General features: G+C 37.2%; 1 protein-coding gene across 1 annotated transcript in view; it reads left to right on the top strand.

The window, feature by feature from the left end:
- Positions 1-5,643: 5,643 nt before the first annotated feature.
- The window catches only part of LOC107105194 (nuclear GTPase SLIP-GC-like), a gene marked incomplete at its 3' end in the record, with an annotated part of 10,382 nt that continues 2,091 nt past the window's right edge, over positions 5,644-13,934 (top strand). The window contains 14 exon segments of the mRNA XM_015405319.1: positions 5,644-5,650; positions 6,310-6,403; positions 6,692-6,908; positions 7,011-7,232; positions 8,050-8,262; positions 8,350-8,525; positions 11,302-11,392; positions 11,470-11,557; positions 11,668-11,789; positions 12,541-12,717; positions 12,752-12,933; positions 13,040-13,157; positions 13,304-13,409; positions 13,511-13,632. Coding sequence (XP_015260805.1) covers positions 5,644-5,650; positions 6,310-6,403; positions 6,692-6,908; positions 7,011-7,232; positions 8,050-8,262; positions 8,350-8,525; positions 11,302-11,392; positions 11,470-11,557; positions 11,668-11,789; positions 12,541-12,717; positions 12,752-12,933; positions 13,040-13,157; positions 13,304-13,409; positions 13,511-13,632 — 1,935 coding nt within the window.

The raw sequence follows: 13,934 nt of genomic DNA, 5'->3' as shown, positions 1-13,934 counted from the left end.
GCACTTTTATCGTCTAATAAGAATCTTTAAAGGCCTGATTTATTGAGATATATTTATGGATACAAGATCTCCACTGAAATGACCAGTCAAGAAATTTGAATAGATAAATCCTCACCCTTTTCACCCATATCTCCTTTGCAGATCGAATCAACCCTTAACCAGGGTGTTATAGCTCCACCTTCTAAAAACTCAAACATAAATCTCACCATAGCAATATGTTCTGTATGTGAAAACAGACTTCCCTCTAAAAGTTTTTAGAAAGGCCCTTTAGAAAAGATTTCAAAGAAGTTAATAATCCATCCATCCATCCATCCATCTTCTTCCGCTTATCCGGGGTCTGGTTGCGGGGGTAGCAGCTTCAGTAGGAAGGCCCAGACGTCCCTCTCCCCAGCCAGTTGGGCCAACTCCTCTGGGGGAATCCCATGGCACCACGAGGCCTGCCAAGAAACATAGTCCCTCCAACGTGTCCTGGGTCTCCCCCTGGGCTCCTCCCAATGGGACATGCCTGGAACACCTCACCAGGGAGACATCCAGGAGGAATCCGAACCAGATGCCCGAGCCATCTCAACTGGCTCCTCTCGATGTGGAGGTGCAGTGGCTCTACTCTTAGTCTTCCCCAGATGACTGAGCTCCTCACCCTATTTCTAAGGGAGAGCCCAGACACACTACGGAGAAAACTCATTTCAGCCGCTTGTATCCCGGACCTCATTCTTTCAGTCATGACCCACAGCTCATAACCATAGATGAGGGTAGGAACGTAGATTGACTGGTAAATTGAGAGCTTTGCTTTTTGGATCAGCTCTCTCTTCACCACCATAGACCGGTACAGCGCACGCTTCACTAATTCGCCTGTCGATCTCCCGCTCCATCTTCCCCTCATTCACAAAAACCACACTGCTCCTCCTGAATCCAAGATTTGACTATCCAACGGACTCTCCTTTCCAGAACCTCGGAATAGACCTTACAAGGGAGGCTTAAGAGTGTGATACCTCTGTAGTTGGAACACACCCTCCGGTCACCTTTTTAAAAAAGAGGGACCACCACCTCAGTCTGCCAGTCCAAGGGAACTGCCCCTGATGTCCATGCAATGTTGGAGAGCCGCATTAACCAACACAGCCCCACAACATCCAGAGCCCTAAGGTACTCAGGGCGAATCTCATCCACCCCTGAAGCCTTTCCACCACTTCAGTGACTTCAGCAACAGAGATGGGAGGACCCAAGCCGTGCCCCCAGGCTCTTATTCCTCAATGGAAGACATGTTGGTGGGATTAAGGAGGTCTTCGAAGTACTCCGACATACGACATCCCGAGTCGAGGTGAGCAGCACACCACCCCCCAATATAAACAGTGTTGGTACAGCACTGCCTCCCACTCCTGAGATGCCGGATTGTGGACCAGAATTGCTTCGAAGCCATACGGAAGTCTTTCTCGATGGCCCCTCCGAACTCTTCCCATGCCCGACTTTTTGCCTCGGCCACCAGCAGAGCCCATGCTGCTTTGACTGCCTCCTGCTTCTGGAGTCCCACAGGTCAATAAAGCCTGATAGGACTCCTTCTTCAGCTTGACAGCTTCACTCACTGCTGGTGTCCAACAGCGTGTTCAAGGGTTGCTGCCGCAACATGCACTTACAACCTTGCAGCCACAGCTCCGACTAGCCACCTCAACAATAGAGGCATGGAACATGGTCTACTCAGACTCAATGTCCCCCACCTCCCTCGGAATGTGTTCAAAGCTCTGCCGGAGATGGGAGTTGATGGGAGTTAAAGCTCCTTCTCACGGGTCACTCTGCCAGACATTCCCAGCAAACCCTCACAATACATTTGGGCCTACCAGGTCTGACCGGCGTCCTCCCCCACCATCGGAGCCAACTCACCACCAGGTAGTGGTCGGTGGCACTAACTCAGGTTCCATGGAATGTCCCAAGAGCCAGCTTGGGACATTCCATGTCCCAAGAGCCAGCTTCTTCAGCCGAGGGTCAGAACACAAGGGTCCCCACCCTCAACTGCCACCCATCACACACTGCACCCAACCCTTTTGGCCCCTCCTATGGGTGGTGAGCCCATTGGAAGGGGGACCCATGTATCCTTTTCGGGCTGTGCCCGGGGGCGCTCCATGGGTAAAAACCTGGCCACCAGGAGCTCGCCGGCGTGCCCCACCTCAAGGCCTGGCTCCAGAGTGGGACGCCGGTGAACCGCGTCCGGGCGAGGGAACACTAAGTCCATTTATGTTACTCATCATAAGGGGTCTTTGGGCTGCTCTTTGTCTGGTCCCTCACCTAGGACCTGTCTGCCTTGGGTGACCCTACTAGGGGGCATAAATCCCCCAGAGAGCATAGCTCCTAAGATCATTGGGACACTCAAACCCCTCCATCACGATAAGGTGACAGCCCTGGGAGGGGGAAGTTAATAATACTCACCATAAAGTACTGTATATAAGGAGAAAAATGTTTAAAGTATTTAATAATCTGATAGGTTTGGTAGAGATACATTTATTTGTTTAAGGGCAAAATATGTATTTACATGACATTAAAAACTGTATTTCATCTCATGGTTAAAGATGGCATTAATATACAACAAAATATCTCCTAACGGTCTCTCAGGACAGAAAAACTTATCTTAACAGGTCACATGGAAGTATTTTTTAAAGGTTTTAAGAGGACAAAGAGAGAAAGCAAAACTTATTGCATTTTCTGGTAAACGGAAAGTACGCTGCTACGCCTGTGTGTAAGGAAACCACTCCTCTTCTACATGAACCACCCTTTTACCGTGCCGTTTGGTTGTATTTAGTTGTGTATATATACCACAACTTCAAATCTGCTCACAGATGTTGTGAACCAGTTCTTTGCAAATAATCTGGTTTATTCAGTTTGACTTTTGTTGGAAAACTTGTTGAATCATTGATAGCCCCTGTGTTCTGGAATTGTTTTGGAAGCTTGTCTTGCTATTTTCTCTCCCTTTTTTCTTTGATGTCTTCTAAAACAGGTACTGTAAGAATTTTAGGTTAATAATTTTTACTAGATTGGATTTACAAAAGATTTAATGTTGCTGATTCATGTCTGTTTAATTTTGCAGTTTTTTATTTTTGGCCATGGATGGCTTTGTTTGCCAGATATTAAAAAAATTGGGACTAGACGAGTGGATAAGCAGATTTAAAGGTTAAGTACTCCATTGCATAAGTTTTCCCCAAATCTTTTCTGAAATACCTTTAACCTTTTAAAATATGTAATTTATTGTCAGCATTACACTTTTTATTTGCAGATCAAGGCATTAACGAGAAAAATATTCACTGCCTTGACGATGAAGACATCAAAACTTTAATCCCCATAGTAGGGCCGAGAGCCCTTTTCAGAAAGGAACTAAAGCTGTTGCAGGTAATTTCCTACACAATGTGGCTTCTCATTATAATACCTTCATATTAAGATGTGTTGCATCTAAGCTGCAATATAATTTACATTTTGTTTTAAAAATGTATTTCTCCTCTGCTTATTGTAGCTGTTTTTAAAACCCCGGTTTGAAAAAATACAAAATAGTTTTATTATTGTTTATTTCTACCAACCAGTAGGGGACTGCAGCAAATTGGTGTATATATGGTGTGTAATTGGTGCTTAAAAATAAAACTAAATATCTCATTAGGAATCACAAGTTACTATAATCTTATGGATTATTGAATATAATACATATCATGGCACGAAGCCTCTACACATAAGATACATATAGGTTTGCACAAAGGATTTAATCCTCTAAGGGTTCCAATACTGCGCTTCTGTTCTAAATTACATGTGTATAAGTGGACTTGTTACAGGTTATCTACAAAGATTCCATGAGGTAAACCGGATCAGTTCTGCCCCATTCAAATAAGTAAATTGCATGTGCCAGGGACATTTAAAAAGAGGCTGTAAACTACAGAGCGCAAAGGTATGAAGGTATTAGTGATATTGATAATAATAAAAAAAATAATAATCATAATTTATGAATATTACATATAGAGGTATTTGGATAAGTATGTTACAGTTTGCATGTTCCCCCTGTGCATGCTTGGGTTTTCGCCCGGTACTCCGGCTTCCTCCCACAGGTCTAAAACATGACTGTTAGGTTAATTGGCTTCTCTAAATTCTCCTTAGGTCTGAGCGTGTGTGCATGGTTGTTTGTCCTGTTTGTCTGTCCAGAGTGGATCTCGCCCAATGACAGCTGGAGATGAGCACCAGCGCCCCTCGCGACCCCAGCAGGGATAAGCGTGACGAAAAATGGATGGATGGGTGGATGAATGTTACCGTAGGCTTACTTCGAAAAAAAAATAATTAAAGATGAAAATAACTTAAGTTACATTTGCAAGTTGTAATATCTATCATAAAACTTTTAAAAGCTGACTGTCTGTTTCTCCCCTAAACACCCCTTACAGAGAACCCTATGTTTAGGGGTGTGCAAAATAATCGTCATGATGATGCATCGTGATTCTAATTTTCGTGATCTACTGCATCGATTCTTGAGACCAAGTATCGATTATTAATTAAAAAAATAAATAAATAAAATTGCATGCATGGTTGGCGAACATCAGCCAAAAACGAGTGTAATACAACCTAGTCCAGTAGATGTCGCTGCAAATGTGTTGACGCACGCTGCCTTGTGTAACAAGCATTTCCGGCCGTGGGATACTGTGCCGACTCATTCAAAAACAAAACATGGAGGAGAAAATATTGCAATGCATCGCAATAATTCAAGTATCGTGATGCATCGTGATAGAATTGCATCGTGGCCTGTGAATCGTGATTCGAATCGAATCGTGACTTCTTTGGCAATACCCACCCCTACCTATGTTAGACATACAGCACAATCCCTCTCTAAACAGTTTAATTTACCTCCTGGAACACACATCAACTGCTTAATTTAACATATTTAGCCAGGTTTTGTCCATAATAATTCAATTACACACAACTGTGCTTTGTAATGAGCCTGTAAAGAGGCAACAAAGGACATATGTATATCCCACAATGCCACAATTGAGGAATGCATAATTCAAACAGGCTGGCCTATTGTGGGATTTTTGTTCTGTAGAGACTTTTAACGCTCAGTTTGTTTTTGTTTTACTAGACATGCAATGATATTTAAAGAATATTAAAGATCTGGTCCTTAATATTATATGTTCACACACAACTTTTCAACCTTCACTCAAAATTTCACATCAATGTTTTAATTGCTTTTTATTACCTTATCATCTTTAGAGCCAACAAGCACAGAAAAACACACCTGATCGAGCTGAGGTAAGATTAGAAATTACTGATTATCAGATGGCTGTTTAAAAAATGGGGTATATATTTAAAAATCCTTTTCATCTGTAAGTTAAATATCTACTGTTTATTTTTTTTTTTGGCTTTTAAAAACATGCTTTATTTTATTTGATAAAGGAAGAGAATAAAAACTATGTTTATTCCTAGGTACTACCATCTACAAGTGACAGAGGTCAGAATTACAGTTTGTTATACTTCATATATGTTTGTTACAAAAACAAATCCTAGTAAGGAACCAATTTAACTTTTTTCTGTGTTACTTAAAAATATATATATTAAAAAGGGAAGAGAAAGTTGGATCAAGAGGAGTTGAAAACAGGGCAACCACCAGCAAAACTTCGGATGGATTTATCAAAATCCATGGCAGGTAATTCTTTATAAAAGCAACACTAAAAAGTCAATTATATAGATCAAGGTGCTGTCACTAACTAACTACTGTTAATAAGGCAGAGGAAAAGTTAAGATACATACGGACCTAAAAAACAAAAATTTTTTTTTTTTTTACTAATATTAAATTCGCTATTAAAACCAAAAAATAAATAATAAAATTCCATGCTAATCAGGAATTCTGTGAAGTTGGTTGTTTTCAGGGTGCTTGAATGCAAAACAAATAGTAACCCAAGCAAAACAAGTAAAACTTTAAACCACAGGAATGTTTTACGTTTTAAGAGAGCAAGTTCAAACAAATATAGCAGGAAGCGTTCTGTCTAAATAGAAAAGGAACAGTTGATCCAGATTATGGCACGCAGAGCTCCATTTGAAACCACTCCCAAAAGACCTACAAAATGTAACAATAAATCGTATGTTAAGAAGCCATTATAACTGATGATAAATTTGTTTTAAAATCGTATTTATTTCCTTCAATAAAATATATCTATTATTAAACAATAGATTAATTATTTGCAACCATTCATATGGTCACTGTCAGGGCCAGTATAAAAGACCCAGGACCGAAATTCCTTCCCAGTTTAGATTAATAGTGCAAACAAAATGTCACTCTTCTCTCATTTTTATATCTTTTTATAGCAACAGAATCAGTTTCTGATGTGAAAAGTGTGATGGATAATGTTCTTAGTGAACTACGCAGACGAGAAAAAACAGAGCTGAATGCTTTTGTAAGGTGAGTATATTTTCTTAGAAGTTTAGTTTTATTTTCTCCAAGATCACATTAACTTAGGCCACTATTGCTTTCTAACACTCTTTTTTTGGTGTAGAACATCAACTTGCAAGTCTTGAAGTTAAAGTAATCCAAGAGTTAAACAAATATCTAAACAAAAACAAATATTTTGTTAACATTTAATTAAAATCTGCAATCCGTGGCATTTAAAGACATATACTGTTAATATCAAATGTACTTTGACATCTAAAAAAGTTTTATGTATTAAAGTAAATCTCTACCTTTTAACAGGAAATTAATCAAGGATCTGGAGATAAAGAAGAAAGAAATGGTTGGGGTTTTTGGTAAAACAGGAGCTGGAAAGACCTCTTTGATAAATGCTGTCATTAAAGAGAGGAATCTTTTGCCCTGTGGAGATGTCACCGCATGTACTTCAGTCATTATTAAGGTGGAGGCTAACACCAGCAACGAAAACTATGAGGCACATATTGAATTTATCACAACAGAGGTAAAAGAGCTATGAAAATTCAGCCATTTCATTTAAAAAGAATAATCACGGTTTATCATGATATACACAAATTATAATGGGACTTTTTTTTTTTACATTTAGAAGTGGAACAAGGACTTGTGGTCAATAAAGCGGTATCAAAGAGACTCTACAAATCAAAACAGAGATGATGATGATGATTATCAGGATGTTGCTGCAAAGCTGTCAGCAGTCTATGGAGACAAATGGAAGCGGAAATCTTCTGAACAACTAATGGAAAGCAAATACTTCAGAGAAATACCAGAGTTCCTTCAATCCAGAGAGAAGATAATGTCTTATAAAACAGTAAGAATGAAATGGTGCAGAAATTCCTTAAAAGTATTCATATGGACAACCAAGACAACTGAAATCAACGATTTTAGATTTATACAAGATGTTTAATTGAATGATTTATAAACTGTAAAGATTTAAAAAATATTTTTTGGGTATATTTTATTGATCTATAAAGTGAAACCTCTTAATAATGGCCACTAATGAACATTACAACAAGAGGGTGCTGTGAGCTGTGTGATTTGACCATTTTAATGGCTTCTGGATTAATTATTTAGTTTTTCAATGGTTCTTAAATCTGGACAATAAAATTAAGTTTCAATGGGAATTCAAATGGAGAAATTTTTATAGGTATGATAAACTAGCAATCTGAAGCATGATTTATAGCTCTGCTGCTTTCATGAGAGCATAAAATATAATCAGCACTGCAATCTATTATTAACCAGTTATTATCAAGCTGGTGTTCTATATCATACATTCCATCGCTTTGGCTACATTCAAACAGGCAAATGTGGCCCTAATTGGATTTGTAAAAAGACTATTTTAGATATTGTAACCTTAATTTTCTTCTATCAGTACCATATTTATATCTGGTACTAAATCAGATACAAACCTGATAGCTTTTTGTTTTCAGCTTCTGCAGTCCTAAGGATCATGTCAAATTTTATCCAACTTTATCTGACTGGTCTCTAAACAGGGTAGGGGGCCAGAACACCAAGTCCTGTCAGGGTGTCTGTTGCTGGTCTTGTGGGTTGGTGTTTGGGGTTGCGATAAAAGTTCCTAAACGTTGAACTCTACATTCTCCATCTTTTCCATTTTTTTCTTTTTGCAGGCAAAAGAAGTATCTGCTGAAATGATAAAATACACAAGGGCTGATTCTAAACAATGTGGGGATAACAGTATGAAGAAGTGCTATTGGCCACTTGTGAAGTGTGTGACTGTCAAAGTGCCAAATAACAGTTTTCTCCAGAACATCACACTCGTGGACCTTCCTGGAAATGGAAATGGAGACCGTAACAAGAGCAGGGATACTATGTGGAAAGGGGTAATATATTCCTGTATTATGCAAACTGCAGAATGTTTTTTTTTAAACATGATGATTATACATCAGTGTATTTATTTGCTACAATAGATTGTTGGAAGCTGCTCTACTGTGTGGATTGTGACAGAAGTCAACCAAGCAGGAGCAGATAAAGAATCCTGGGATATCCTCAACAGTGTCAGTAGTCTCATTGGAAATGGTGGGGAGTGCAAAAAAATTCACATTATTTGCACAAAGTCTGATATTATTGACGGTTCAACTGATCAGTAAGTGAACTCAAGCACTAAAAGTTTACAGTTAGTCAAAATATTAAACTTCCTTCTGGAAAATGTTAGAAAGATCAAGAAATGTATATGCTCATTTATGAATAATTGATAAATTATTGGCCTGATCTTCATATGGTTTGTGCTGAGCAGGAGTTCATTCCAAAAAGCAGGGTTAGCAAAAACTCTTGAGTTTTTCGTTTTTCAAAGAGAGTTTACTCAACCTTTGTTTAAGTCACCATAGTAACATTCTACCTAGACCTAACCTGATCGGGAGCAGGTTTTGTTCGGTAAACTCAGTGTCCTCTGTCTTCACTCTCCTTAGAGCCAATCCCGTTGTTTTATTTCCTGATTTAGTCGGTAGCTCCTCATTTTGTTCTAGTTTTGTGCATAAACTACAAACAAACATTCACTTGGTCCATTAGACATAGTAGGTTTTAAAAATCAAACACTGCATGTCCTTTTGATGAGGATCTTGTTAAAGAATGATCAGCATTGATTCACAGATAATAAATGGATAACTTTCATATTCAGAAAATAAAGTTTATGAGCACTACCATTTCATCTCCCAATCCATCACATACATCTCAGACCTTATCCGTCCTCACATTTGTAGCCTTACACAGACTTAAAGTCATAGGAAAATCATATTTTAAATGTCAAATCATTCTGGCTTAAACATGTATATAAATTTGTACTTATCAGACGATATTGTCCCAAAATTAAAATCTGTTTTTTGTTTTTGTTTATCTTATTCAGGCCAGTTAGTTATACGTCAGGTTGTACACCTAAATTTGGCCAATCATATATCAATGTTCATCTGTCAATCACCTTTTTTCTGTCATAGCATCTTGATTTATATGTCGCAGCTAATCTACGCAACGGATGAAATAGGAAATAAGAATAATGTACTTATCCATTGAGTTCCGTCCCAGCATTCACAGGGATGGACGTCTGTGTCTTCGACAGGCGTAGAGCTAACTGAACCGGCAGCGTTGCGTGTACGGCTGTTAGTCTTCTAGACAAAATGAAGCTTCTGCCGCCCTGGCGTCCTCTTGCACAACATCTTTGTCCCCACTTTCCTCCTTTAAATAAAAAATGTATGATGGAGTATAATCATCCACGACCTTCGACATAAAACTCTCCTCCTCTTAGATGTTTCGTCTGTCCATAGCAATCCTTGACAGTGTTGTTTCTAAGTCACCAATTTAATGCTACTTGGTCTCAATGTAATTTCCCATTGGAAACCTACTAGCACTAAGATTCTAACTGGTTAGCAAGATGCTTCTGAGACACTAGACACAATCAAAGTTGCTTGCGAACAATCTGCCACAACAATCCAGCACTCTTGATAAACGACCAATCACATTCACTTTATTCACTCATGTAAAGTCGTGCACTACTTAGGAGATTTTGGACATGCAACGGTTGGAAAAGTGGTTTCCCTACGACTTTAACAGAACAGAACAGAACAGTGAGAGAATATTGGCGTGTGTGAAAATAGCATTGTAGAAAATTAAACCCCATAGCCCCATAGAATGGCTTCAGGGAGTTCCTCCTCTACCTTCTAGTAGGTTTCTTTTGTCTGATAACATTAAGTTTATAATTGATAACAGCCCCTTTGGCCGCATCTAAAACCATAAGTTTTATTTATTTACCTACTTTACAGTTTTCGTCTACTTTATTTTATTTAGTTCGAATGAATTATATGTTTTAGTCACAAGGATTTATTTTGGTGATTCAATACAACTCAGTTGACAGGATTTTTTTTTATGTTATTGGTTTGTGACATTCAGATCTTTTTTCTTTCCTTTTGTAAATTACATTAAGAACTACTGAAATTATTTCCAGATTAGACATACATAGATTAATCAATTCCACAGGAAAAGAGGAATACCTAAGGGTTACGATTAGGATTCATTCAGTGATACCAACCTACTGAGCCTAGTGGTAGGTAGACATCATCTGAAGTCATTCTATGGGACTGAAGGCATATTATATAGATGATAACAATTCAAGCAGTTGAAAACGGCCACTTAGTATTTACTGTGTGATGGAAGACAGAACCAACTTGAAGAGGAACCCCATGGGAATATGCACGGGTCCTATGTTTGATTAATGTTTTATTCTCCATCATCAACTGCTGCCAATGATTGCACCTCAATAGATACATTGAGAGACTAGCATTCAAGCAATAAAGTAGTTTTCCCTGTAATGTTATTGTGGTTACAACAGGCTGCTTTGAGATGTATTATTTTGACTAAATATGTATTTCTAATATCTTAGAATTATTATTTTTTTTTACCTTGTCAAATTGACCATTTCAAACAAAATTACATTCTTCACTTTTGACCATTTGATCACCCAAAAAGAGGTTTGAAGTCAGCAAGGCAGTAGCGACCTTTTTTGTGACTTTTTTGTATGATCAAAGTAAAACTACTATTGACCTATTGAAACCTCCAAGATAAAAGTTCCTAATCATACTTTGCCCTAAAGACTTGGTAGGAAAAAATATCAAACAAATTGAAGAAAATGCTTCAATTGCGTAATTGCTACTAAAATAGGAGTTAATATTCTGCACATTAACTTTTTATAGGAGTTAAATATGACTATACTGTTTAGCAATCCTCCAAACTTACTTCAAATGTCATGTTATATTGAAATATTCGCTATGTTATGCTCGATATGAGTGAATGCAATCTTTAAGGAACAGGATTCTGTAGAGAAACAACCTCTCCACAGAAACAACTCTAAAGTAGCAATATAACTTTTCTTTCAGCTCAGCTGATGTTCAAGATTTGATCCTCCAAAGAAACATGAAAACAAAAGAAGCAGTGAGGAAAGAATTCAACAACCTAAACAAAATTAAGGTGAGCTTTAAATGTTGACAGATATACTAATACTGTCCAAAACTACCAAAAATAAACTGAAAATCTAATTGATATAGAAAAACTTCACCGACGGGTCTTTCGAAGTGTTCACAGTGAGCTCTGAGGAGTTTCTGAGACCGAGTGTTCTAAGTCAAGAAAATACTGGTATGCTTTATACCAAATTTGTCTGAATATCTTGTTGGTGATAAAGAAACTCTGAGGAATCTGGTTGGGAAACTGTTAAAATCATAGTTGATGTGGTTTTATTTTTACAGAAATCCCCAAACTTCAGGATTTTTTGCAGGAGCTCAGTGACGATCACTCAGAGACATTGAGTTATATATCTAGAGCTCATGGGATTCTCTCTTTGATTCAAGGAGCCAGGATGAAAAAACAGGTAAGAATTTAAAAGGAAACTTTTGTTTCTCTTGTTAGCTGCATAAATGTCTGTACACAGAGAAATGTTCATCAGTGCAAAGCTATTTTAAATATGAGCCCTGAGTGTTTGCTTTAAAGTTAGATTAATTCATTAACTTTCAATAGTAAATATTTGATTGATTACCAGAACTCCTTAGATTCAGCTTCTTGCTGTTGTTCTCCACCAACCTCATTGGCTGCCTGTAAAAAAGTGTATTGAATTAAAGTTTGCTACTCAAACATTAAAGTACCTCCAAGACCTTTCACATTCACATCTCTGTGATCTTCTGTACATTGTTTTTAGCTCTATACTATTACCATAATATTATCCATACTTTCAAAGAAAAACGTTCTTCTTCTTCAGAATAAGGCTGGAGTTTCACTTCCACAGGGCCACACAGAACATGGAGGATTTTATTCAGTTCTGGGGTATCAACAAAATTTTATGTACTGAGTCAGATGAAGGACAACTACAATTTAATGATATTTCGCTGACACTGTTTTTACATTAATAGTGATTTTTGACCGAAACTTGTTTTACATCAATATTTAATTCTATCTTTTGAATTGTGTAAATAAACTGTTGTTAAATCCCAGAAAATATTTTATTTTTATTATTATTATTATCAAACAAGTTGCATTTCAAAAAGGAATTTTTACTTCAATAAACAGAGTAGGCTTTTTTTAGCATTTACTAACAATCTGTTGTTTTGCAATGCTTTTCTTTGTAGCCTGGACAAAACAAGGATGTATGTGAAGAGCTTAAGACAAAATTAAATCTTCATCTTCGTTTAGTCGAAAAGGAGATGATAAAAGCTCACCGTGTTTTTACACAACACCTCCAAAAAGGGGTTGAAAACTCCACAAGGTCATGTGAAAAAAACCTAAATGAGATTTTAATTCCTCCGGTATGTATTTTTTATTTTAATTTTTTTTTGACAGTAATCATCTGGAAATCATCAAATTGAATTTTGTCACATTTTTTCAAAATGTTACTTATTTTTTAAGGCAAGGAGTGGTGGTATCTATCACAGACCAATAACTGGAAAAGAAATAAACCTGAACATGAAACTTTCATCGTTCCTGACTGACAGCATTGATGAGGAATTCAGGAAGACATTCCCGTAAGATCTTTATAATCATATGAAAGCCTTTCCACTCAAGTAAACTTGAGAGAAAATAATAACAAAGTGCCAATTTTAACCATTTCTTCATGTCAAAATTTTTCAGAAAGGAACAACAAATTGGTCCATTTAATGGTGTCATTAACAACTTTTCACTTGACACTGACAAACTGAAGCTGAAGTACAAAGATGTACAATTGCAGCTGATATTCCTTGGGACAGAGGTACAGTAAACGATGAAAGAAAATAAACTTTATTAGCAGATTTCAATAAGACTTGTTGAGATTTCCAATTTGTCTTGTGTTTTGAAAAAATAATAAGGATGGCCTACTGTATGTTGTAGTGGTGAAACACTTTTCATTTCTCTTAGGAAGAGAAAGTTAAGACAACACTGAACAGAATGATTCAAGACCAGAAGAAAATAATCTACCTCAGCCTGACACCGACAATCGAGCATAGAATGCAGTGCTACAATAGTAAGAAATGTCATTAAAATCTCTAATTTATTTTGAAATTACATATATCTTAATTCTTCCTATACCATTTGTAATGAATCTTTAATCAACTGTTTTTGCAGCTGCAGCAGGATACTCGGGTACCAGTATGCTGGAGAAAATGAGAGAAAATGAGAGAAACCGTGTTCATAGATTAGAAGAGGATGCAAAAAATGCCATGTTGCAACATCTCGTGTACTTAACGGTTAGTCCATCAATTGATTTGGAAACAGTATTTCTGTTGCGCAGACTAAATGAAATCTGAACTTTACAAATATATCAGAATCAAAACCTTCCACAATTACTGAATAATAATAATAATAATAATAATAATAATAATAATAATAATAATAGATTTTATTTGTAACGCACCTTACATTTCAAAGAAATCTCAAAGTGCTACAGAGCCCAAAAGAAGAAGAAAAAAACAAAGACAAAAATAATAACAATAGTAATAATAAAAACAAAGAACAAACTGTAGGGCTTACAGCAATACATCCTACACCG

The sequence above is a fragment of the Cyprinodon variegatus genome, unplaced genomic scaffold, assembly GCF_000732505.1.
Source record: "Cyprinodon variegatus isolate N-32 unplaced genomic scaffold, C_variegatus-1.0 Scaffold2136, whole genome shotgun sequence".
Taxonomy (NCBI): Eukaryota; Metazoa; Chordata; class Actinopteri; order Cyprinodontiformes; family Cyprinodontidae; genus Cyprinodon; species Cyprinodon variegatus.
This window is presented reverse-complemented; position numbering and strand designations above follow the sequence as displayed.